Below are 27,834 nucleotides of genomic sequence, written 5' to 3'. Positions count from 1 at the left end.
AAGCATTGAGCAGATCTTTGAGGGAATTGTTGGATGGATGTACTGACACACTTAGGTCAGAAGTTGACTTAACACACACACACTGTTGAAGCTCTAAAATTGCAGAGGTGTTCTGTGTCAATAATTGCATCCCTACTCACTGAGCTCAATGACTCTACCCTCAGCAGTTACTGTTAAAACCAAAATACAACAGAAGGACAGAATAAAGGAAACCTTTGAAATCATTCCAAACTCTTTGCAACCTTTTTTAAACAGGAGACTGAGAGTGATGTTCACGATTTAATGGCACCTAATTACTATGTCGATCTTAAACACAGCAAATGCTTTAATACAAAAATCCCTGTGAAAACAATATTCAATGCAAAAATTATTCACAGTCATTCATTCGAATGTATTTTCCTGGGTCCGGGCCCAGGCGATTAGTACATCCTGTCACAGATCCAAGAAGATTACCTCTGTAATGTAAATTTTTAAGTAAACAGATAGTGGAGAAAGATTTCTTCTGCATGTTAAAAAAGTGTTGGTGTATTTTTATAAACATGTTCACTATTTGACCATTTCATTATGCCAAACAAATGGAGGAAACCTTCTCCCAATCTTTTATGTTAACTCTATTTTTCCTCTATTATAGAAACGAGACTTTGCAAATGGTATTTGCTACAAGAATCTACTGCATCAGCCTGATAAATACAGACTCAAGGAAATACAGGAGGTACAGTGACTACAGATTTATATATTCTCCGCCGGTGTTTATTTGTACAGGTATTTATAGTCTATAACTACTGTTATATCTCTGAGACCATTGTTTCTGACTAAAGGTGCCATTCTGGGCTAATCCACTCTGAACAACAAACATCTAATTCTATTTCTATTTAAATTAACCTATTACCTGAACATCATTAAGTTGGGAATTCCTTATACAATTACATTCAGTTTTGGGAAGCTTGATGCTTCATTTATATTGGAAAACCTCTTCTATTTGAAGTGGGTCTGTATCTGTTGAGGCTGCCAGTGCTCTGAAATGCTACAGGGCAGATTCAGAGCACTGACAACAATGGAAAACACTCAACCCGCGTGGAATCAAAGCAAAAGGTGGTCTTCGTATCCAGGACCGACTGATTTGGGGTGCCACCTGAGGCAAATCAATACTACAAATGAGGCATAGATAACAACTACAATTCGATCAAATGTGAAACGATTTTCCCCTAGAGACACATTAATGACCAAACCACTTTTATGATCAAGTCAGTAAAAAGAAAATCTGTTTTACATACTTTTTGCAGATTTTGATTTATATTGCCCATTTTGAGGAAGGGTCTGACCAGTGTGATGAGGAAATAGTAATGTCATGTAGTCATTTTTAAAGGGCGGATAATGTAAAAAAATGACATTACAACATGAAAAATAAATAAAGTGATAGTGAAAGATATAAGAAAAGTAATAGTAAGAGGCAAATAACAATAAAAATTATAGATTAGAATAGGATGGATCAGTCAGAACACTGCACCCACGTACACGATATTTAATGTAAAAACTAGATGAAATAGAGTATTACTGCTCTAATAAACTAGTTTGATCATTGACAGTTGTTGAGCATTTGCAGTATGTACAGAATGCTGCAGTGCACTGCATTTGAGTTAACCTAGTATGTCTGGTACAGGTGGAGATTTAGCATAAGTGGTTTTGTTGTAAGCAGTCACCACTTCTTCATGTTATGAGTATGACTATGGCCCGCTAGGTGCCTTGGTGAATGGGTTTTCCAACTAAACCAGATCTGATAAGAACTAGTGTACAACTCTCCAACCTGACTTAGAGGTTTGATTTCATTGAAGCTTTGTCCATGTCTAGGACTCTTGCATTTTTCAGAACACAAGTGTTCAAAATGCACTTGTTTCCCAACAGTTCTGCCACAATTGTTTTCTTTTTGTTGCTTAATTTTTCAGACATGTTTTATGAGCTGCTCGAGAACCTGGTAGCAATGAACTGAGCTTGCCCAATGTTGAGCTCTGACCATTGGGATCTCAAGATTGCATCAGGACCCTGTATACATCACAAGACTCTGATTAATATTTTACAGATAGGCTATTGTGAGGGTTGGTAAATCTGCTGGCAGTTTCACCACATGACCTCTAACCAGTCCGCTCCCATATCTCGCCCTTGGTCAACCAAGATGTCCATTATTGCAGCAGACCGCTTTCCCACGCCAATTGAGAATTGAACAGACTCACCCTTACCTGACTGGATAATCCTTGACTGTCTGTCAAATAATCTTTTTCCCACCTCCAATATTTTTAGAACCAAGAAAAGGAAAACCACTTTTTTTTTGATGCTCTTTTGATTTTTCTCCTGAGTTGCTCACAGTGCTGTCCTGGAGAGTAACCTTTAATTCTTAGAGATTCCTGGACGGCCCTGGATGGTTGGCAAAGCAAGTTGTGTCCTGCAACAGTTGGCACCTAGGTTGCCCATTGTGGAGGCATCAACCAGATTTGCAACGGGCAATGTATAGCTGCAATTTTCAGGATATTAATGCATGGAGGATGCAGCCAAAAGGGCTAACGACCTTACAAGATTTTTTTTTTGAAAAGGAGTGTTGCATATCACATCATTAATGGGTATTCGTTGTTTTTGGAAACAATTCAACCCTTATTGTTTTGCAGTACTGATTGCTCCATCTGTTGAGAAGATAACTGTGCCCTCTATCAACTTACATAGAGCTCTGGGCACTTAGAGAAAGCTGTCTTTTACTTGCTTCACTGAGTAGACTGACCCCTTTGTCCAGTCACCATTAAGTTTGCCTGAAGCGGTTCGACAAACGATTGCAGCTGCCACACACCCTTTAGTCTGGATAATTTCTGTTTTTAAGCATTTGGCCTAAAGAGTCAACTCTTTCTTTTGCCTAGTCATCTCAAACATTTACGGGATTCCTGTAAAGAGCAGCTGTACTTTAGCTTCAAGTTCCTGTGCTTTAAATCCCATCTTCAATTTTTTGAGACAAACCTCCTGATGAAGGAACTGTTTCATCTCTCCAGCTGGATTGTCTGGAGCCACAGAAAGTAAACCAGGCTTTTCCCAACAGCCAGACCCATAGTACAATCAGACACAACTGGGAGTGTTGAGGCTGATATAATTGCTAACACATATGCTAATCTAGATAACTAGTACAAGCAGACCAACAGCTTTTAAAGGATAACTGACAGAGGCCCCTAAAAGCTGACAAATCAAGAATGGCCCTGATTACAAGCCTACATGACATTTCAAAACAAGTAGATAGATGGGTTTGTAACTTAACACTGGGTGTGTCCAACATTCCTTCAGCTGTACAGGAGAAGAACAAAATAAATTAAATGAAGGCTTGAATGAAGATGGTGAAAGGGACATGCTCCTGTGGAAAGTATTGAATTTTGCATTCAAAATTATGCCTTCTGGTTAATTTTGTACTTTACGATTGATAGATTGTTGATCTTAAAAGAAAGAACTAACAAAACTATATTTGGACTTTCAGTGGAGAGCCAAACCAACATTTCCCCAAAAATAAACAGTATTCATTAACACATTAATGTCCAGCTCAGAGAGGCGTTCTACTCCTCTGACCTGAGTTCACAGAGACACTGCACCCCATCCAACTCCCTTCCCTTCACTAAATCTCTCTCCTCTAGCCCTCCCAATTTATAATCGTAGTCTCCTCTCTCATCTCCCACTCTCAATTCATCACAGTACTTGTCTCCCTAAAATTACTAAAATGCTACATCTGGCCAACATTACTATATGGATGCGAAAGTTGGAATATAAGAAGATATGAAATGGAAGATAAATCAAAAGGCGACAGAGATTATGAAGCATATGATGAAGGTTAGTTGTACAACATACACAACTAACGAGAAAGCTTTGAGGAAGACAAGCACACAAGAACTTTTGCAGATAGTCAACGATAGACAACTACAATTCTTTGGACATGTACTTAGGAGAGATAAACTAGAACACCTGGTAGTTACTGGTAACATTGAGGGGAGCAGAGAGCAAGGGGGAGACAAAAGAGGAGATGCACCAACAGCTTACTAAGCATAACAGGTAAAAGATTTGTGAACAACAGCAAGATGTTGGCAAAATACTGCAGATGCTGGAAATCTGAAACAAAAACAAAAAATGCTGGAAAAACTCAGCAGGTCTGACAGCATCTGTGGAGAGAAAGACAGAGTTAATGTTTTGAGTCCGTATGACTCTGGAGAGATGGCTCTGAAGAAGAGTCATACGGACTCGAAACGTTAACTCTGTCTTTCTCTCCACAGATGCTGTCAGACCTGCTAAGTTTTTCCAGCATTTTTTATTTTTGATGAAGATGTTGGCTTATATCAAGAACCATGGAAGTTAGAGAGCTGTGATTGTCACTCTGTAAAAACCTCAATAGGAGAACGTTCCCCCCCACCCTCCCAGCCTACAATCCATTTCAAGTTTGTGCTCCTTCGCTTTATGCTGGTGTTAGCCCCCAGCAGTTCACGTTGATCTCTCGCTATCCACACTCCTACGACCAGACATAACAAAGTATCACAATGCACAATTCCCTGTTTGATGGCTGTTGAAGTTGGGATGGTGTCGCCCTTCTTGCAATTCTGGGACATTTTCCCCAGAATTCAGCAATGCAGCAAGCCTGGAAGGAGGTGGAGGCAGACTGCTGGCTATGGGTGAGTATTGATGTTATTAATGCCAGCCCATTGCTGCTTGTTGGGTGTAGCAGTCTTTGGAGAAGATGGCAGAGCTCTGCATCTGGCTCTCCGATCCAGGGTCTGTGAATTTAGATGACCACTGTTGAGCTGAATTTTACTGGCCTCCCGGAAGTGGGGAGGGACGTTACGGGGGCCAGTAAAATCTCGGGTAGCTGGATCGGATTGGCTCCTCGACCACGCCCTGCTGTCAGGGAATTTTACAGACGGGATTGGGATTGGAATTGGGCAGTCTGCCAACCCAGCAGCTAATTTACATATGTAAAGACTCTATTAAGGGTCATTTTAATGTGCTGTTGTCACTTTGCCAATGATGGATTGCCCCCTCCCCCCTTTCGCCACATGAGTTAAATGGTGGCAGCTTCCTAGCGGCAGCCCAGGGACAAAGATTTTTAAAGCAATAAGGGATAAGGGGGCCTTGGGCTGGGAAGGCCAACCCCCATCACCCAACCCCTCACCAACCCCCTGTGCTTTCCCTGAAGGGGATGTAATTACTTACTTAACTGCAGATATGCTTGGTGGTAGGCGTGGCCAATCAGGCTATGTAGGCTGTTGATTATCATAGAATGCTTTAGTTCATGCTGCACTAATTGCAGCACAAAATATTGTGATTAGAGTACTTTTGAAGACCCAATCCATATTAAGGCTAATCAGGCCTTCATATATCATGGCTGGGACTTTCTAGTGAAATTCATGCCCAAGGTCAATGGATGTTTGTTTGGCTGCCTTTCCGAATTTTCCAGCAATGGGTCCCTCCGTGGGCAGGACCGGAAAATTGGGCCATTGGCTCTGTTATTACAGCCTCCCTTGGGAATGGCAACCTACTCACTATTCTTCTGACAAAACAAAATCAAACCAAAATATGTGCACTTTTCTGTCCATAGATAATGGTACTCGTGGGTGAGCACAAAATGCCACAGGTACAGCCTGACCTGTGTGGTATTCGTCTGTTGGTCCTCATTTTCCTTCTCCAGACACCTCAGGTATAGGGGCATTCCCGTTAGGAACAGCAATGTGGCAATAATGAGAATGTAGGGCTTCAGCACAAAATCTAATTGTTGGCGGAAAGAATAATCAGAATCTGCTGAAAGCTGCTTACTGAATCTTTTTATTGAGCTCTTTAAATTTACTTCAGTATACAGCTCAGCGAGTGGCAACCTTACACCTCCAGTTTAGGTTGCCATAAAGAGCGTGAATCAAGGTAACTGGTAAAGGAACCACAGGCATTTTAACGCAGTGAGTTGTACTGCCTGAAAGGGTAGTGGAAGAAAATTCATATTAAATTTCTAAAAGGAGCTGGATAAATACTTGAAAGGCAAATATTGGCAGGACTATGAGAACAGGGCAGGGGAATGGGACTACTTGGATAGCTCTATTTAAAGAGCCAACACAGGTACAATGGGCTGAATGGCCACTTTCCATACTATATTATTCTCTGATTCTATGAATGAGGGATTAAATGGCATTGTCCTGCATAATGTTACTATTACAGTCACACTCTCAGTTGTTTCAGGTGGGTGCCTCCCTCTCTGTTTGTTTTTGTGATAAAGACACAGGTTAATTGTAAAGTTACAGACATGCCACCAAATCTTCTGAATCAGTTTGCTTTTTCCAGTCTGTTGTCACAGTGTGTGGAATTCTTGGAACAAGTGGCAATAACCAGAAAGAACTAGTCAGGAATAACACTCGTCCAAAACAACAACTCGTATTTATGTAATGCCTTTAACATAATAAAACATTCACGGGAGTAATACAAAACAAAATATGACACTGAGGAGATATTAGGGCAGATGACCAAAAGCTTGGTCAAAGGGGCAGGTTTTTTGGAGCATTTTAAAAGAAGAAAGCGAGGTGGTGAGGTGCAGAGGTTTTGGGAGGCTTTTCAGAGCTTAGGCAGCTGAAGGCACAGTCGTCAGTGGTGGAGCAATTAAATTTGGGGGCAGTCAGGATGCCAGAGTTAGGATCGCAGATATTTCAGAGGGCTTTGGGGCCCCAGGAGATTACAGATATAGGGAGGTACAAGGCTATGGAGGAATTTGAAGGATGGGCATTTTAAAATCAAGGCATTGCTTGACCGGGAGTCAATGTAAGTTAGAGAGCACAGGGGTGACAGGTGAACGGGACTTGGTGTGGGTATACAGAGTTTTGGATGACTCAAGTTTATTGAGGGTAGAATGTGGGAGGTTAGCCAGGAGTGCATTAGGATAGTCAAGTCTAGTGTGACAACTCTTTGACAGAAGCAGTAACAGTAAGGAAAATTTGGGGAATCTGTAAGTGCTTTAAAAAATTTTTGAAAAGGACTTTTAAGAGTTTGCACACTTGTAAGGGGATCACTTGCAAATTTTGGATAATAAGAAAAATACTAGTGCTTGTGACCTGGCGACACTTGACCTGGAAGCAGTACCACTAGGAAGGAAGTTAAAAGGCTGTGTGTGGCACAGACATAAGAGGAGCAGAAGAGCTGGAGAGATGCTTGTTGATAGATCCACTCTACCGTGACTGATGGGAGTTGAAGAGAGGAAAGGGTTCTGAGAAGAAGTGCGCCATATAGGGAATATTGCATGGGTGGAACCCTGTTTACGGGGAAGCTGCTGCCTGTGTGGAATTGACTAAATCGTTGAAGGCTGAAACTGGAATTTTGCTTGGAAGAACTGTGTGGGTGGAACTGGGACCATCCAGGCATTCAGATCACCCATAAGATTTGTGAGATGGTCTTTATGGCGCCTGCCATGTATAATTTAGTAGAACCCCCCTCCCACCCTGGAGAGAAAGTTGGCCAGGGACCGACATGCCCAGAAGAACCCTGCACCTTGGCCATAACGGACTGACGTGGTTGAGAGTGGGACTTACGCCCCTCAGTGGGAGGAATCCTCCAGACCTGGGGCTGAATTTTGCCGTCAGTGAGCAGGGGGCGGGGCCCGCTCGCCGACGCATAAAATGACGCCGGATGACATCGGGGGTGACCCCGACATCATCCCGCCCCATTTAAATTTTCAGGAAGGCGGGGTCACAGCCAAATCAGCTGCGGGCCCGCCGACCTGTCAATGGCCAATTGAGGCCATTGACAGGATCATTGAAACAATTAAAGGACCTGCCCGTCCATCCTTAAGGCTGGCGGGCAGGCCAGGAGCCCCGGCGGGGAATAGAAAAAACATGAAACCCCATTCGCCGGCGGGATGAGGTTTCATGCAGGGATTTTAAAGGTTTAATAAAGTTTTAGTGTAATTTATGAACATGTCCCATCTCATGTGACATTGTCACATGAGGAGGACATGTTAAGGATTTTTTCTTTTCTATTGTTAACGTTTTTAAAACTGTCAGCGATCTCCCTGAGGCAGCACTTAGCCTCAGGGAGATGTGCGCTCTTTCATGCGCATGCGCGAATGAACGCACTCTTGCTTTTGGGGAATCCCCCCCCGCCCGCACATTAAGCGCATAGCGCTTCCCGCTGGACGTCACGCTGGGCGGGCCTTAATTGACCCGCCCACGCAAAATGGCGGCAGGGCCTGCTTCTCCGGCGGGGATCGGCTCCCCGCCCACCGGAGATTGGGTCGGGCCCGCCCGCCCGGCAGGCAGAAAATTCTGCCCCTGGGGTTTTAGGGCAGGGAGGGATCTTGGAGCCCAGGGATTATAAAGCAGGGGGTGGGGTGCCAAGTTCTGGAGGGTAGACGGAAAGAGGGTGAGTGACATCTTGGGGACCCCTTCCTTCCTGCCTTTTCTCATTAGGCCACAAAAAACAGCCTGCCCGCTCCCATCCGCCTGCCCACACCAGTCATGTTATGGCATGGGCAGCATATTATCCAGGTCAATAGGCTTGCTAACATTGCTAATAGATCATTCATTATCTATTTACTTCTGGTAAGCATATTATCAGGGTCAGCTTGGGGATGGGCAGGAAGGTGGTGGGCTAGCCATGCGACCTATTTTACGTGAACCCCCACCCTTGCCAAAAAGACGTCTGGTGAGGCATGTAAAATCCAACCTCCGGACCGTCTACCCTTCTCCCCGCTTTGATCCCTCTCTGATGTTGTACATGGCACAGACTGTTGCCTCCACTCCATCATCTATGCACCATAATTGGATCATCCTATACATTACATTCCTTTAACTTGTGTTCTCACTTTTCTATATATTTTCCTCTATACAACCGTGCAATTATTAAATAAAATCACTTCCATACTTTATTTAATTTTAATTGTATTCATGATTTTTAAAAAATCAAATGTTATACTAGAATAATCACATTTGTGTTCCTTGTGTTGCTTTTTTTTTCTGTTTCTCTGCTACTTCTTTTATGGATCCCCAGGGAAATTTTAGGGATTCCTTCGCAATTATAAAATTCAGGAATACCTCGAGGAAGAAGCAATGCCAGTGAAGTATAAGCATGGCTGCCATGTTGTTACATCCCAAATTGATGCTTTCTTATTCTTTCACAGGATGTGGGCTTCGCTGGCTAGGCCAGCATTTATTGCCCATCTCTAATTGCCCTTGAGAAGGCGGTGGTGAGCTGCCTTCTTGAACCGCTGCAGTCCCTGTGGTGTAGGCACACCCACAGTGCTGTTAGGGAGGGAGTTCTAGGATTTTAACCTAGCAACAGTGTAGGAATGGCGATAGAGTTCCAAATCAGGATGGTGTGTGACTTGGAGGGGAACTTGCAGGTCATGGTGTTCCTAGTCGTCTGCTGCCCTTGTCCTTCTAGGCGGTGAAGGTCCCAGATTTGAAAGGTGCTGTCGAAGGAGCCTTGTTGAGTTGCTGCAGTGCATCTTGTGGATGGTACACACTGCTGCTACTGTGGGTCAGTGGTGGAAAAGTGAATGTTGAAGGTGGTGGATGGGGGTACCAATCAAGCAGGCTGTTTTGTCCTGGATGGTGTCAAGCTTCTTGAATATTGTTGGAGCTGCACTCATCCGGGCAAGTGGAGAGAATTCCATCACATTCTTGACTTATATCACTAAACTTCCGCAGAGTACTGAACAAAAGAAAATCTGTTGTGATCTTTAGAAACTCATGCTATTTTCACTATTCTGAGCCCTTGAAAAACTAAAAATCTTCTTTGGCGATGAGAAATGAAGGTGGTGCCTTTTACACAAACATTCACTCCCTTCACCACCAACGCACATTAGCAGCAGCGTGTACCATCTACAAGATGCACTGTAGAAACTCACCAAGGCTCCTTAGACAGCACCTTCCAAACCAACGACACCTACCACCTAGAAGGACAAGGGCAACAGGCACATGGCAATGCCACCACCTGCATGTTCCCCTCCAGGCCACTCACCGTCCTGACTTGAATGCCGTTCCTTCACTGTCGCTGGGTCAAAATCCTGGGACTCCCTTCCTAACAGCACTGTGGGTGTACCTACACCACATGGACTGCAGCGGTTTAAGAAGGCAGCTCAAGGGCAATTATATATAATCACCACCACCTTCTCAAGGACAATTAGGGATGAGCAATAAATGCTGGGGTAGCCAGCGATGCCCACATCCAATGAATGAGTTTTTTAGAAATGTCTTTGTAAAATCCGTTTTTATTTAAGGGATATTTTTTACAACTTTCACCTCCATAGGAAAAAAAGCCCAAGAATCCAGAGAAAGGAGTGGAGCATTTCCAGAAACCGTCCTTAAGGAAAACAGAGAAAGGCACTAAACCTTCAAACCCCAACAAAACTGTGCTGAAGGAGAGGAAGGTTCCCAATCCAGAGAGAGGTAAATCTGCTACAGATGTAGAAAAGCAAAAAACATTGGAAACACTTAGCAAGTCAGGCAGCATCTGTGGAGAGAGAAACAGTTAATGACCTTTCATCAGAACATGTTTAAACTTTGGCTACATTATTTAATCATTCTTCTTGCATTTTTGAGATATTTTTGTTGAGTGAAAGTGTACAATACAAATCAAGTCCTGCAGTATCTGCAAAATGAAAAGACAGTTTCATCTTTCTGGTGTAGATTTTTCAATCAAATTGATAAAGGCTTCGTTCCTAAAACAGTAACCTATCTTCAAAGTTGCCAACAGACCTGCTGTGTAGTTCTAGCAGGGTGCTTCCCAAACTTTTTCCTAGTGTGACCCCATTTTAATGCCACAGACTTTGTGTGACCCCCAAATTTGGGGGGCTATGAGAGTTATTGAGCGGGGCAAGGGGGAAGGCTTCAGTTGTTGACTGGGGGTGGGGGAGAACGATGGGGGGGTGAGGAGTTGAGCATGCCCCATTGTCCCCTATTTCAACCCCACCCACCCCGTGACCTTCTTCATATCCTACCTCCCCTCCTTCACGCCCCCATCTCCCTCGTGGCGAGAATTGATGAACAGACACGGGCCTTGCAGCTCTCAGAAATCAGTCCAAGGTTCACAGCAGCCATTACTGCCCTGGAGCTCACGGCCGTAAAATCTCACCTTGCGACCCCACTGGGGGTCCCAACCCACTGTTTGGGAAGCCCTGTTCTAGCATTTTCTGTTTTTATTTCAGACTTGCATTTGCACAATTTTTGTTTTGTCAATTTATTCATTTTGTTGCTTGTTTGTTCTCAGCTAAGCAGGCTAACTTTTTGCCCTAACAATTGCAGTGATGAATTGATGACTGACTTTCCCTTACTCTGCCGAGTTGCATGCAATCACTTTGTACTTGTGTCCTGTAAATCTTAGTTATTCTACATCTTATGAGTTATTTCACCATCAGAAATCAGTTTCTATTTTGAGTCATTGTGCTCTATTTCGAAGTTGGCCTTTGCAAAGATGGAGCGTTTGCTTGAAAATCATTGAAATTTTTAATATAATTTTAAAAGCTCCTCAGAATAACTAGGCACATGGCCATAAAGGAGAAAGGGAGGGCCAATTCCAGAACAGCCTGGATGACGAAGGAGTTGGAGAGTAGGATGAAGCAGCAAAAAGGGGCATATGACAGATGTCAGTTAGCTAATACAGGGCAGAATCATATATAAAGTAGGAAGGACAAGTGAAAAGGGATATAAGAGCCTAGGCCTTTATTGTATAGGGATTGGAGTACAAGAACAAAGAAGTCTTGCTACAGTTGTACAGGGTTTAGACCACACCCGGAGTACTGTGTGCGGTTTTGGTCTCCGTGTTTAAGGAAGGATATACTTGCATTGGAGGTGGTACCATGAAGGTTTACTAGATTGTTCCCTGGAATGAAGGGGTTGTCCTATGGTGAAAGGCTGAGTAAATTGGGCTTATATTCTCTGGAGTTTAGAAGAATGAGAGACAATCTCATTGAAATGTACCAAATTCTGAAGGGGTTTGATGGGGTGGCCGCTGAGAGATTATTTCCGCCGATTGGGGGATCTAAAACATGGGGACACAGCCTCAGGATAAGGGGCCAATTATTTAGGACTGAGATGAGGAGAAATTACTTCACTCAAATGGCTGTGAATCTTTGGAATCTCCTACCTCAGAGGCTTGTGGATGCTCCATTATTGAATATATTTAAGGCTGGGATAGACAGATTTTTGGTCTCGCAGAGAATTTGGGGATATGGGGAGCGGGCAGGGAAATGGAGTTGAAGCCCAAGATCAGCCATGATCATGTTGAGTGGCGGAGCAGGCTCAATGGGCCATATGGTCTACTTCTGCTCCTAAGAGGAACAATGAGAGAATACAAGGATAAATTGGCAGATGATAGGTACATTAACAGTAAAAGATTTGTCAGAGGAGTGGTAGGGGAAATTAAAGGTCAAATTGGAGATCTACTGGTGAAGGCAGAATGCATTGCTGAGTATAGCATACATGAGTACTTTGCATTTTTCAAGGAAAAGAACTTTGTAAAGCTATGGTAAACAAAGTTGCTTGGCAACTGGAAATAGATAAAGAGGAGATACTCTGAATGCTGGCAAGAAATAAAGTAGATTAGTCACCTGGTCTGGATGGAATGCATCCTAGGTTGCTGAGGGAAATAAAGGCAGAAATTTCAGAAATTAAAGCAGAAAATGCTGGAAAAACTCAGCAGGTGTGGCAGCATCCGTGGAGAGAGTTAACATTTCGAGTCTGAATGACTCATCTTCAGAGCTCTGCAGAAGAGTCATACGGACTCGAAATGTTAACTCTGTTTCTCTCTCCACAGATGCTGCCACACCTGTTGAGTTTTTCCAGCATTTTCTGTTTTAATTTCAGCTTCCCAGCCTCTGCAGTGTTTTGCTTTTATTGCAGAAATTGCAGAGGTGCTGACCACAATTTTCCAACCCTCCTCGGGTACAAGAGTGCTGCCAAAGGACTGGAGGATTACAGATGTTACACACTTGTTCGAAATGGAGAGAAGGTTAAACCTGGCAATTACAGACCAGTCAGTTTGATGTCAGGGGTGCAGAAGCTTTTAGAAAACAATAACCCAAGTAAAAAAGTTGGACAAACATGAACTAATGAAGGGGAACCAGCGCAGATTTGTTAATAGCAAATCATGTTGACTAAGTGAATTGAGTTTTTTGATGAAGTAACAGAGTGTCTGGATGAATGCAGTGCAGTTGATGCTGTATAAAGAAGCTTCCAAAAGGTGTGTGACAAAGTGCCACATGTTAGACTTGTTAACAAAATTGAAGCTATGAAGCCCATGAAAGGGAGAATAGCAGAACGGATGCAAAATGTCTAAGGGCTAGAAAGCAAATAATTATGGTAAATGGTTGTTCTTCAGACTGGAGAGAGATATACAGTGGAGATCCCCAAAGCTGAAAACAAGGATGACTGTTGTTTTCAATACACATTAATGACGTGGACCTGCGATGACATAACACAGTTTTAAAATTTGTACATGATACAAACGCAGGCCTGAATTTTACAAATGGCGGGTTCTCGCCTCCCGCTATCTGAATAGTTGGCGGGGAACCTGCTCGAATAAGTGTTAAATGACTGCGGGCGGGACTTCCGCGCCTCACTTGGGAGCAAGTCCCACTTTCGAGAGCTGCTGGCCAATCTGATTGGTCGGCAGCTCTTTATCCCTGCAGTGACAGCGCTGCAGTGGGCAGAAGAAGAAATCAGGTGGACGCCTGAGGCTAGGTCCGGGCACATAAGGCCCAGGTAAGTTCAAGGTATCCACGGTAAGGAGTGTAGGGAAAGCCTAGGATGGTGCGATGGGGGTAATCGGAGTCTTGGGGGAGGTCTGGAAGCCACCAGACCTTAAAGGGGGGAGAGGGGGGTGCCAGACTTCAGAAGGGAGCTTCTGATAGAGGTACCCTTGCCCCCCACCGCGCCCTTCCCGCCTGAGATGTAACTCTTGATTTTTGGCCTTCTTCCCGCAACTTCAATCCTCCCACCAGCATAAAAGTTGAGGCTGGGCGGGAAACGGCCCATAAGAGGCCAATTATTGGCCTGTTAAGGGCCTCAGTTGGGGCAAGGGTGGGCTTTGCAGTGTGGTCAGGGCAGACGGGAACCTGGAGGGAATCCCATCCCTTCAATTTCACACTCACCCCACCCCTCCGTGGGGGAGCATAAAATCTGGACTTGGAACTGCAGTAAATGGTGAAGGAGTTAGTAAGAGACGTCAAGAGAACATAGACAGGCTGGTAGAAAGGGCAGACACAGCCCCCACATGAAATTCAACACAAAAAACACGTGAGGTGATATATTTTGGTAGGAAGGATGAGAGATAATACATATTAAATAGTACAATTTTAAGAAGAGAGGCACTTGGGGATGCTCAATGGTGTAGAAATCTGTGAAGGTGGCAGCACAGGTTAATATAGCAGTTAACAATGTATATGGAATCCTAGGCTTTATGAAAAAAGGCTTAGAGTACAAAACCCAAGAAGTCATGTTAAACCTGTATAAAACACTAGTTTGACCTCAACTGGATTATCGTGTCTAATTCTGGGCACTACACCTTAGGAAGGACATAAAGGCTTTCGAGGGGACGCAGAGGAGATTTACTAGAATAGTTCCAGGGATGCGGATTTACAGTCACATGGATAGAGAAGCAGGGAAAAGAGTGGGGTAGTGGGGCCAACTGGATTGTTCTTCAAAAGCGTTAGCACAGGCTCAGTGGGCAAGTTGCCTTCTGATCTGCTGGCTAGGTGTTTGTTGTGACTCATTTGGTAGCCCTCCAGCCTCTGAGTCGGAAGGCTGTGACTTCAAATCCCACTTCAGAGATATGAGCACAAATATCTACACTCTGGTGCAGTGCTGGGGGAGTGCCTCACTGCTGGAGATACTGTCTTTCAGATGAGATATTAAACCAAGACCCTGTCCTCTCATGTGAATGTAAAAGATCCCATGGCGCTATCTTGAAGAAGAGCAGGGGAGTTACCCCTGGTGTCCTGGCTAATATTTATCCCTCAATCAACATCACAAAGATAGGTTATCTGGTCATTATCACATTACTGTTGTGGGAGCTTGCTGTGTGTAAATTGGCCAATGCTTTTCCTATGTTACAACAGTGACTACACTTCAAAAGTACTTCACTGGCTGTAAAGCGCTTTGGGATGTCATGAAAGGCGTTATATAAATGCAAGTCCTTTTACAACTGTATAATTCTAGAATGTCCATAAAATATAACCTGGAAATTACCTTGTGCAATTATTATCATACAAATCCTTAACCCCTTATATCAATTTTTTGACTGCTTTTTTAATGTCGGCTTTAGCCATTTTAAACAAACTAGCTAATGTTTCATTTAAAACAGTGGATGAATTTAATACAAAGATAGTAAACATTCATCGAATAATATCAAACATTCTAATTTCCATGCCTATATTTTTGAAATGGAGGGCTGATGTTGGCACTACAGAACAGATTTTGTTTTTGCTGTATGTTCTGTGGAGTTGCAAAGTTCCTGAGAGAAATAAATCATTTCAAAGTGTCCTTGTTGTCAGGAAATCTGAAACTCTGTTTTAATCTTATGTCTACAGGGCTAATGCTGGAACCTTGCCTTCCTGTATCTATCCCAGCTGGGGAAGCTACAAACAGCAAGAATGGGTGTGTCAACTCTTGTTCCTTGGAGTATATGGAAATGCATCGCCCTCTCCCTGCGACCCCTATGCCTGTCAGACAGTATGACTCTCAGCCACTCGACACTGTGGGCCCAAAACAAGGAGCAAAAGATAGTTTTCCCATTGTGAGCAGTGGGTATCCTTCTTGCACTGGGCAAGATCGAACTGAGCTAGTTCCTCAGCATAGGGGCACAGGACCTGCAGGAGTTTTCTCTTATGCATCAACTGAACAGAATGCAGCTTCAACTCAGCAGTACGAGTGCATAAGATCCATGAAACCTCTGAGTCACCCTGCTCACACCCCTCCAATGCATGAAGAAAAGAAAGACCTTATAGGAGCCCAGATGGTATCACATATTCCGTCTGTTTCCGGTAATACAAGATCCAATGAACTGGGCAATCCTTATCTGGTTAAAAGCAGGGGCAAGTTTCCAATGATGGGCATTGGACAGATGCTAAGAAAACGGAATCAAATGATACAATTAAGGCTGGACAAGCCTAAAGAAGCAAGTGGCCCTGAGTTACCCACGTCAGATATTATACACAAGATGCTGTGTACTGTTGGCAGTCTGCAACCCCGCTACTGATTTCACTCCTCACGCACAACTGGACTTAAATGTGATTTAGCTCAAGGGGCAAACACCAAGTTTGTGAAATTGCTTACTATATTTTTTTTCAATAGAATTTTTTCGTAATGCCTCTCAGGAACATATATAGACAATATTTAACCTAATTTTAGAATGCTAAAGCTAACTTGGATCTTTATGTTGCAAAGCTAATAATCTGGTCATGTGTCAATGTAATTGAAAACAGCGCAAAATTCAATTATTCTGTGTATAATAACCTTACAAAATCCACTCCAAAAGGATCTTTGCTTGTTGAACCACTTTCATTTGGGGATTGTGATTTTTTAAAAAATTCATGCTACAGTGGTTGATATATCAGGCAGCTATCCTTCAAAGGGCTGAAGGTTACATTGTACCCGAGAAGCAGTTCTGTTGTGTTTTTACCCATATTCATGGCATTCTGTTACCGAGGCCACATTGTCTGCATTCTTCCCAAGCAGTTGTGCATTTTAATTATTCTTTAGATGGATAGTGAGAGATTTAACAAAACTAAATGTCAAACACACTGAGAAACTGGTATATACCATTTAACGCTAACACAATCATTGCAAATATTTTTAATATAAAGCTGTATGCGTGATTTAAAATAAATTGCATTTCGTACTTTTTTTCTAAATGTCCCCCTTAACAACAAATAGGGCAGAAAAATCAAGGAATCTCAATTTTTGCAGGAATTGTGTGCAGATTTACATAAGACACATTAAAACATAGGACAGAAATTTTCATTCTGTGGGCAGGCGTGTGCCTGCCCACAGGGTTGAAGTGACGCGCATTTAACGTCGGCCGAGCGTGCCGATGTCAACGCGCAGTCACGCAATAGTTCGGTCAGTGGCCGCGCATTGGAGTCGGCAGCAGGTCTGCCAACAATTAAGAGGCCTGTTAAGGCCATTAAATAATCAATTAAATCAAAATTTTCACTGCCAGCAGGCCAAACAGCCTTTGCAATTTTTTTGGAAAGCTCATCCACGGGCGGGACGAGGTTTCCAAAAGCAAATAATAATAAAATTAAAGTTTTAAAATTTAATTAATAACTTGCCCCTGCTCATGTGACACAGCCACATGAGGGGGACATGTTTTATTACATTTTTATTTTCTTTGTTTTATGTTTTAAAAGCGCTTCATCTCCCTGAGGCAGCTCCGTGGCTCAGGGAGATTATGCAGCGTTCATTCGTGTGCTTGGCACGTGTGCCCTCCTTCCCCCACATGCACAGGCAGCGCTCAGCACTGCTGCTTGCATTTCACACTGGGCGGGCCTTAATTGGCTCGCCACCACGAAATCGCAGTCCGGTCCCAATCGCGGGCGGCAGTCGACTTCCCGTCCGAGCCCACCCACCTAGGGCAATATTCTGCCCATAATGTTTTTCTTGTATAATGGATTTTAACAAAGATGTGTTCAAAAGTTTAATAGATTTTATTGGCTACTCTAGAACTAGGGGCTAAACTACTACTGATCTGAGGCAGGTCCTATCCGTAGTGTGCAAGTGTAGCTGACAAGGCCATACTATGTTGCAAGCTGTATCAGGCTACAAATTGCACTCTGCCCAAGAGCAGAGAATTCCGGCTCACATACATAAATCAGTACTTACCAAGTGCAAGAGGGAGTGCTCACTCCCTCAGAACATTTGAAGGATTCTGCAGCAAGTATGTAAAGTCCTCAGAATTCAGCACACTGTGAACACTATTTGAACTAAAGTTCACCCAGGACTGGAGTTACACTCTACCTAGTGCCAAGTCCAAGTCATTTAGGATATTCGTAGAAATAACAATATGAAAACAGACTGTTCGACCCAACCAATACATGTCTTCCATATGAACAGCAGTTCTGTGGCTGTCCTATTCCCATATCCCAACTTTACAACCTATCTCACTTACTCTTGCATGTTGACTTGAGGAGTGATTAAGGAGTAGTACATTTTAATAGAAAGAATAGGGAGTGTTGGGAGGATGTTGGTTACAGAACAGTGTTTCTTAAAGAAGTCTTCAGTAGGTTAACTGCAAGCCTTTTTTAACAACTAGAACTTTTTACACATGTACAGTAAAGGGTACAGGCCAGGAGTTATCTCCATACTTAATTCTTTTCCTATCTCTGCTGAACATCACACATCATGTGTCTTCTTACATCACTATGTGGACAGTACTGTACTCAGTCCCACATTAACCCCATATGCGCCAGACCCTTATACTACACCTTCCTCAAGTCTTTATGCAATGCATATGGAGTTACATTAGTTCATTTTGTGTCTTACATTGTTATCAGTCTCATGAGTTTACATTGTTCTTACCACATTATTGCTATTACTGCATTATTGCTATTACTGTATTAGCATTATTACAACATCCTCACTACCCCACCTCCTTCCTTCAAGTCCTTGAATTTACAGGTTCAGGCGATCTGGAGGCCTTATAACCCTTCCAAATCTGGTTCGCCGTTCTGTCAGAGGAGTGGCTAGGCTCTGATGGTTCTGGTTCTTGCTGCTGGCTTGGAGGTTAGGCCAGAATTTGGGTATGCATTCATTCTTTTCTTCATTCCTACATGTTGAACTGCACTTGGTCGGTTCGGCAGTTGCATCGACTAGTTGGTTGCTGCTGCTCTAAATCGTTTCTTGTGGCGTGGAAACATTGTGCTCATCTCCGTGTCACTTTTTTCATTTCTCCTTTCTACATGTAGACCGTCTTGTGGCTGAGGAAGTGTTCCTGTGGTAGGAAGAAGGTTTAGTGGGACACTCACCTCTGCTTTTTGCTGTTATTGATGGGAGACTGCTGCCACGCTCCGGCATGCTGGAACGTGGTTGTGGCACTTTGGCTGGGAGCTGCAGCATGTGCATGGTGGGTGAGGCTTCTTGGACTGTTGATCACTCTCTTGTATCTCTTCCACTGGAGGCATCCTGGTTATCTCGTGGATGGTAGGCTGGTCTGACTACTGGGGGTTTTCTGAGACCTGCAGTGAGAATGGACCAACCTGCTCCACAAAGAGCTGAAATCCAAGTCTGAATACTCTTTAGTGTTTGAGTACTTGGGCTGTGCAGTTCTGGTCGGCTAATGACAGAGGTTGGCTTGGCATCCTCAACGACCTGGAGGAGATCCAAAGTTACGCAGACATCCCTGCCCAGGAGAGAGAAAGGTTGGTTGCGGATGAAATACATCAGCTCATAGATCTGTTTGCTGCCGTTCCTCAGTGGTTCCAGGATCATGCCACTGACTAGTAGTCAGACTCTCCCTGCCCTGTAAAGTGGAACGTCCGTCATTTGAAGCCTGAGGTCTTTGAGCCATGTACTTGTCCGACAGAACAGCACATGAATCTAATTTAAAATATGTTGGATGGCCATTGACAAAGATGTCTACATTCCAGAATGCGAAACCACATTCCTTGAACTTACTCAAGAAGCATGACAGTGTGTCATCTGGGATTTCAGTCTTGACCTCAGAGATGACTTTTGGGCCTTCTGTGCATTTCTGGGGCTTTGACTTGCGCAGTTTGCCATAGTGTCCAATCCTGTTACAGTGGAAGCATTGAGCTGTACTCACACGACACTGATCTCTCCTGTGAGGGTGTCTTGCACTGCAGTGCTAGCAAGGTCGCTCTGCTGGGCAATTTGGGAATTGCTTTCCCTGACTTGGATTGTCCCTGTGTCTTTGTGGCCTGATAAGCTGGTCTGAGGGCTGGCTTTTTCCCCACGTTTTATTCTCTCCCTTTAAGATTGCCCTGTGCTGCTCATGGTGTTCAGACGTCTAACTATCTGGATTGCCTTGTCCAGGATTAGATCTTCTTTAGCTGGTAGGAGGTCAGTAGGGAAAGACTAGGGCCCATTAAGGACCATAGTGGTAATTTGTGTGTGAAGCCAGAAGACGTAGGTAGGGTTCTAAATGAATACTTTGTGTCGGTGTCCACAAGTGAGAGAGATGACGTGGGTATGGAAATCAGGCAGAAGGACCGTGATATAATTAAAGAAATTAGCATAGAAAGGGAGGACGTCCTAAGTGGTCTGGCAGGCTCAAAAGTAGATAAATCTCCAGGCCCGGATGAAATGTATCCCAGGCTGTTGAGTGAGGCAAGGGAGGAGATAGCAGGGGCACTGGCAATAATTTTCAATACCTCTCTGGCCACAGGAGAGATGCCAGAGGACTGGAGGACAGCCAATGTGGTACCGTTATTCAAGAAGGGAGGATGGGATAAACCAGGGAACTACAGGCCAGTCAGTCTAACCTCAGTGATGGGGAAACTATTGGAAGTAATTCTGAGGGACAGAATTAATCTACACTTGGAGAGGCAGGGGTTAATCAAGGACAGTCAGCATGGTTTTGTTAAGGGGAGGTCATGTCTGACCAATTTGATTGAATTTTTCAAAGAAGTGACTAGGTATGTAGATGAGGGCAATGCATTTGACATAGTCTACTTGGACTTTAGCAAGGCTTTTGATAAGGTCTCGCATGGGAGACTGATGATGAAGGTAAGAGCCCATGGGATCCAAGGCAATTTGGTAAATTGGATCCAGAATTGGCTGAGTGGCAGGAAGCAGAGGGTGATGGTTGAGGGATGTTTTTGTGACCGGATGCCTGTGTCCAGTGGGGTTCCACAGGGATCGGTGTTGGGTCCCTTGCTGTTTGTGGTATATATAAACGATTTAGACTTGAATGTAGGAGGGTTGATCAGTAAAGTTCGCAATTGACATAAAAATTGGTGGGGTGGTAAATAGTGAGGAGGATAGCCTTAGATTACAGGAGGATATAGACGGGCTGGTCAGATGGGCAGATCAGCGGCAAATGGAATTTAATCCGGATAAATGTGAGGTGATGCACTTGGGCGGGACAAACAAGGCACGGGAATACACGATGAATGGTAGGATTTTGGGAAGTGCCGAGGATCAGAGGGACCTTGGTGTGCATGTCCACCGGTCCCTTAAGATAGCGGGACAGGTAGATAGGGTGGTTAAGAAGGCATATGGGATACTTGCCTTTATTAGCTGAGGCATACGATATAAGAGCAAGGAGGTTATGCTGGAACTGTATAAAACGCTGGTTAGGCCACAGCAGTTCTGGAATCCGCATTATAGGAAGGATGTGATTGCACTAGAGAGAGTGCAGAGGAGATTTACCAGGATGTTGCCTGGGCTGGAGAGTTTTAGTTAAGAGGAGAGATTGGATAGACTGGGGTTATTTTCCCTGGAGCAGAGGAGATTGAGGGGTGACATGATTGAGGTGTATAAAATTATGAGGCGCATAGATTTAAGAGGGTAGATAGGAAGGAACTTTTCCCCTTGGTGAAGGGATCAATAACCAGGAGGCATAGATTTAAGGTAAGGGGCAGGAGGTTTAGAGGGGATGTGAGGAAGAATTTTTTCACCAAGAGAGTGGTGGGAATCTGGAACTCACTGCCTGAAAGGGTGGTAGAGGCAGAAACCCTCATAACATTTAAGAAGTATTTGGATGTGCACTTACGATGCCATGGCATACAAGGCTATGGGCCAAGTGCTGGAAAAAGGGATTAGAATAGTTAGAATAGTAACAAAAACAAAAACAGAATTACCTGGAAAAACTCAGCAGGTCTGGCAGCATCGGTGGAGAAGAAAAGAGTTGACGTTTCGAGTCCAATGACCCTTCAACAGAACAGTTAGAATAGTAACCAGCTTATATTTCACCTCTCTTCTATTTTTACTTAGTTCTGTTGAAGGGTCATTCGGACTCGAAACGTTAACCGTGTTCCTCTCCGCAGATGCTGTCAGACCTGCTGAGTTTTTCCAGGTATTTTTGTTTTTGTTTTGGATTTCCAGCATCGGCAGTTTTTTTGCTTTTATCTTAGTATAGTTAGGTACTTGTTTGACCGGCGCAGACTCGATGGGCCGAAGGGCCTTTTTCTGCGCTGTAGACCTCTATGACTCTAATGAGGTCAGAGAGTGTACCGTCTGTTACACCCACCACTATTCTACCCCTGAGTTCAGACCTTAAACCCCTGTATTCACACCTCTCTGCCATCCTGTAGAGATCATTTATGAAGGAATGAAAGGCAGTTGGCAGTTGGACCCTGTTATTGAATTTAGCGCTCTCCAGTATTTTATTGCTTAGCAAGTTAAAATAAATGTCAAAAGATTTTCAAACCTCCTCAAATTTGCTGGATGACTCATTTAATACTTTGCAGATGACATCAATGTAAGACAGTTGGGCCTATAGAGTAAGACAAGCGTGTACACCAACTCTTCTGACTTTTTATTTAAACCAGAAGCCATTCTATACTTAAACATCTTTTCCTCCAAAGACCCCAATTTTGTGACTGGCCTGGGCTTTGGGTTAGTCCAAATTAAGTTGGAAATGTTGCGTTGTGATCCACACTAAAAATTTTGAAATTGTATGTGCAGCTTCCGATCTGATTCGCCGGAAGCGTCAGCAGTCGTGTCAGCGCCAAGAGCTCATTAGTGGGCGCTCCCAGGACTGCAACTAGGAATAAGAAGGCTCCTGGATCCCACGTAAGGTTAGGGAAAATTTGAGCAATTTAGGGAGGGGGCTGAGGAGGTGGGGGTGGTGTGTTTTATAGAGCAGGCCAGTAGAAAGAAAGTGGGGCTGCCACTGAAGATGGTACAGTCCCTTTCTTCCCACCCTTTGAATAAGTTCTTTTTAAAAGCGGCCTGCCTACTCCTCCTCAACTGCCCTCGCCAACCATTTTATGTCACGGACAGCATGTTATGAGGCTCAATTGGCTTGTGAACAAGCTCATCTGTCTCCTAATTATTTATTTAAATATGGCGGGGGAACTGCCGATTTCTGCAGCCACCCACCATCCCTCCCCACCACACACCCCTCGTGTTATGGGGGCGAGCTCAGGGGTGGGCGGGAAGGTAGTGATGTTGGCACCCGCCCTATTGTACGTGCCCTCATGCCGAAAACACGCCCCGCGGGGGCATGCAAAATGTAGGCCCATGTGTTTCCTTTCACTTCCTGTGATCAGTATTTTTGTGTAAGATGATGTGTTTCTCTTTCCCTTGTACTGTGTCCTAATTAAATCATTCAGCAGCAAGCTTTTGTGAGTTTTAAAATAAAGAAGGTTATTTATTCTCACATACTTGAATTAAACATGAGGTCTCACACACACTCTCTTACACACAATTAGATACTGATGAAGGTAATATACTATTATAAATTATTATAATCTCAGTCTCTTAATTTACACTCCCATAAGGCAAGCCTATAGTATCTTAGATGGCCTTGGTGCTTTGAAGTTGAAGTAAGAGATTGGTAAAGCGAAGGATTCTCAGTAGGCTGTGAGGTTTCTTGTTGGATTTCTAGGAGGTTGGTTCCCAGATGAACCTTAATTAGAAGAGGTTCCTTCTCTTGGGTAGTATCTCCCACTTTCAATGTATTGCTGTTTGTTGCTTTGGCTGCTTGGATAATTTGCAGCTGGTTCAACTGCTTTCTGGTGGAACTTTCTGTCTGCAAGCAGCTTTTAGCTGATTTTAAAGGCAGACAACAAAATGGTTCCCTCGTCATATGACTTCCACAAGTTCAAAGTCTTTTTCCCAAACAAAGGGTTGATTCCAATCCTGTTTTGCTGAGATTCAGCCAGTCTAGTTTAGATGAAGGAAATAATCATAATATAATGGAAGGTTGATAGGGTCCATTAACATTCACCTTACAAACATTGAAATTCGGTGTCCCCTTTTGTCCAGGGTGAAACTGAGACTCTGGTTAGCTAGAATTCTATAGACCCTGTGTGTGTTGAGTGATCCTTAAATAAAAGAATGTGTGAATTCCCCGGATGGCTGTGAATGTCCATATTTAATCAGGGATTCACTTGAGACTTAGGACTGTCTGAAGCCCAAAATACCAAAGGTCACATGATTCACAGCAGCCATTTTAAAAGTCTGTGTGTGTCCAGATTTTAAAATTATTGACTGAAAGTTCATGATATACTGGGACATGGTACAATCTACTTTGTCCTATTCCTTCATAATTTTAAATATCTTTATCAAGACATCTCATAATTATCTATGTTCCAATGAAAACAGTCCCAATTTTCAATTCTTTCTTTGTATTTGTATTTTCTCATATAAGGCAATAACCATCTCCATTGTCTCAGTACGATTCCTATGGTTAGAAGCCCAAAACTGAACACTGTACTAAAAATGGTCACTTACGCTGTTCTTCCAAGCTCTCTGCTAATATTTCATCATAGACATTAAGAGATTTGCCAAAGGTTGGTGACACGATCTTAATTGCAGCAGATCCAAAGCTCCCTTCTGAGTTAAGACAATGGTTACCCCAACAACCTTTACCTGTCATTCACTTTTCAGATGCTGATGGATCTGCTGTATGATTCCAGAATATTCTGCTTTTATTTCAAATTTCCAGCGTTTGTTTTTCTTTTTTCAAATGTCCTTCACAGTGTTATGTACAATTCATGACATAATGCAGTACTGTCTACATTCAGCCTGGCAGGCACGCATTGTTTATCAATAGTATTTCAGTGAGGAGCCAGTCTATTTACTAGTCTAAAGATTTTATTAACAAGTGTTTTCAGCTGCAATCATTAACTAAAGTTTGGCGGGGGGTGGAGGGTGGTGTTGGGGGCAGAGGGTGTGAACACTCTGTTCTGAATCAAAAAATACTTTTCCCAATGGAGCCCAGAGTGAGTTTGTGGAGGATCCTGCCTCATATCTCACAGTTTGAACCAGTAATGCTCCCCTTGGGGTGACACTTGTTAGAATTTGTTGATTGCTTTGTGATATTGAGGATCCCAATATCATTTTACTGATTCAGGCAAAGTAAGCTGTTTATACCGGGCATCACCGTTCATTGGCTGCAAGAAATCTCTCTGATCTAGACAAGAGGCTGGGATAAATCTTGACATTGCATGCTAAAGTAAGATAGGTGATAGCAAGTCGGCATCAACCTTGAAGTCAATGGAAATAAAAATTGGGGTGGGGGTGATATGTAAAACAGTTTTGCAACTTGCTACTGCCTAATGCAGTAGATTAAGATCCACCCTAGAGTTGGGTCCCTGGGGGATGAAAAGAAATCCAGAATTTTATTCCTATTGCTAGCGGAGTCAGTGAGTCTGCTTAAACAATGGCTTCCTGACTCCAGACCCTCAACAACTAACAGCTGGGACATTATCAGAACTGAAATCAAAGCCAGTTCCAGACACTGGATAAACATTACTTTTGGAAGTCGTTGTGGAGAAAGAAGGTCACATGAGCCTAGTGAACATTTTGAAATCTCTTATGTTCTTTTTTGAGAACTGAGAAATCCTCAGTCTGCTGTTTTAACATCCGACTGGTGAGCCACTGAGAAGAAGGCCCCTCCAGGCAGGACAACGACCTGTACCTCGAAACCTGTCTCTGCTGGAAGATTGTGTGCCATCACCTACAGAACCGATCCAGTCTCTGTGTATCTACTTCATCTTGCGGTCGGCACCAACTGAAAAGCTAATACTACAACACTGGTCTTCAGCCAGTGGGAAGTTGCAGACACTCCTCCCCCTGGGTTTTTGAATGTGAAATAAACGAACTTTCTGAGTTAATTATAACGCGAATTTGCTGCAGATGATTGGTTACTTGGATCACACAAACTGAGAGCTTGGGAAAATATGCCACCACATACTTTAAAAGTAACTCAAAACACCTTCTGCTTACGGACAGGCGGTGAGAAGAAATCAGTTTGCCTATCTCTCTCCTGTTCGTAACACTAGGGATTGAGAGAGTATCAGTTAGATTTTGTGCCTTGTGCGTGGTTTTTATTTCTTATTTGCGGAAGAAAAAGAATACATTGAACTGAGCTAAGCAAACCCATGCAGAGTCTCCCTTCAGTGGTCACCTAGCCCCACACAAGGGGTGCAATAAAAATGTGCATAACCCATCAGTATTGCTTGCAACCTTCCTAATTTCTTTGGCATCTGCCTTTATAATTCATGACTATTTTACTCCCAACAAAATACCTTGGTACTGAAGCTCCCTTCTCAAGGGACATAAGCCTTTCTTGCACAGCACATTTTCCAAGTGACATGTCGGAAAAATACAATAAAATACTGTAGCAACTTGAAGTTATTCTGCTGTGTGCACTGTAACAGCAGCCATGTTACCATCTGAGGTTCACCCTTCCACTGGCTTCACCTTTGAGGAAACATGTCCCCTCAGCCTCCTGTTTGTCCCCTCCGTGGGTTCGGTGTTATACCCAGTGCAGACAGAAAATGAAAATATTTCTTCTTCTACAGAAGAGAAGGTTGCCTAGATTCAATTCTGTTTGATAGCAAATTGCTTTCTGAAATAACATACAAGGAAAATCCTAATGGACTAGTGACACAGCGTTTACAGAGATGAAACATTAAAACAACACCACAGCAATTTAAAGCCTTCAGCATGATGCAGGTGGAAAGCCATTGAGCTGACTGTACATTGAATTTTAACAAGCAGTGTGGGACTCACTGTGAGGGGTTGATTAATGCCCCTTTGGTTTTGCACCAGTTGTAACATAATTGAACTGCTGTGAAGTAAATTTAAAACATTCACTGTTAATTCTTCCTAACATTAGAAAAACAACCATTTTTAATCAGCTGCTCATTGACAGTAAAAAGTAAATTGGATGTTGATTTTAATTAACATTAAAAACAACATTAAGCAAGCCAACAACAACAATTTTCATTTATAAAATGCTCTTTAATACTGTGGAATATCCCAAGTTGCTTTATAGTGGAGATTATCAAACAAAATTTGCAAACAAGCCACATAAGGACAGACAACCAAAGGAAATAGGTTTCAAGGAGTGTTTTTAAAGGAAGAAAGAGAGGTAATGAAGCAGAGAGGTTTAGGGAGGGAATTCTAGAGCCTAGGCTGCTGAAAGCATAGGCCTCAATGGTAGAGCAATTAAAATCAAGGATGTACAAGACGCCAGAATTGTAGAAGCGCAGAGAGTTTTCAGGGCTAGAGATGATTACAGGGTTAGGTAAGGAGAGGCCTTGAAGGGATTTGAGAACAAAAATGTATTTACAACACATTAATAGCCATGCATACAATTTCACCTATAGTTTGGAAGTCATCAGATCAGTGAAGAAGTCACTGACAACAACAACTTATATTGCTCTGCAGAGTCATATGGAATCGAAATGTTAACTCTGTTTCTCTCTCCACAGATGCCTCCAGACCTGCTGAGATTTTCCAACATTTTCTGTTTTTATTTCAGATTTCCAGTATCCGCAGTATTTTGCTTTTAACAACTTATATTTATACCTTTAATGTAATAAAACATTCCCAAAGCAGTACACAGGGGTGTTAAAAAGCAAATTTAGCACCCAGTCACATGAAGATATATTAGGCCAGATGCCCAATACCTAGGTCAGAGAGGTAGGTTTTAAGGAGTGTCATACAGAAGGAAAGAAAGATAGAAAGGGCAGAGAGGTTTAGGGAGGGAATTCCAGAGTTCAGGATAGGCAGCTGAAGGCACGGCTGCCAATGGTGAAGCGATTAAAATTGGGATATCCTATAAGGCGCAATTGGAGAAACAGAGATTTTAGAGGACTGTAAAGCTGGTGGAGACACAGAGATAAAGAGAGCTGAGCCCATGGAGGAATTTGAAAATAAGGAT

The 27,834-nt window shown here is 43.2% G+C and overlaps 1 protein-coding gene across 1 annotated transcript in view; it reads left to right on the top strand.

The window, feature by feature from the left end:
• Nucleotides 1-17,372, top strand: part of hunk (hormonally up-regulated Neu-associated kinase) — a 67,548-nt gene extending 50,176 nt beyond the window's left edge. Inside the window, exons 8-10 of the mRNA XM_078560182.1 lie at nt 632-712; nt 10,286-10,424; nt 15,563-17,372. Of these exons, the coding sequence (XP_078416308.1) occupies nt 632-712; nt 10,286-10,424; nt 15,563-16,230 (888 nt within the window). The 3' untranslated portion in view covers nt 16,231-17,372. The remainder of the gene's footprint in view (nt 1-631; nt 713-10,285; nt 10,425-15,562) is intronic.
• Nucleotides 17,373-27,834: the final 10,462 nt, after the last annotated feature.

This window comes from Cetorhinus maximus, chromosome 16, assembly GCF_964194155.1.
Source record: "Cetorhinus maximus chromosome 16, sCetMax3.hap1.1, whole genome shotgun sequence".
Lineage (NCBI taxonomy): Eukaryota > Metazoa > Chordata > Chondrichthyes > Lamniformes > Cetorhinidae > Cetorhinus > Cetorhinus maximus.
Note: the sequence above shows the minus strand (reverse complement) of the source record. Positions and strands in the feature narration are given on the sequence as shown.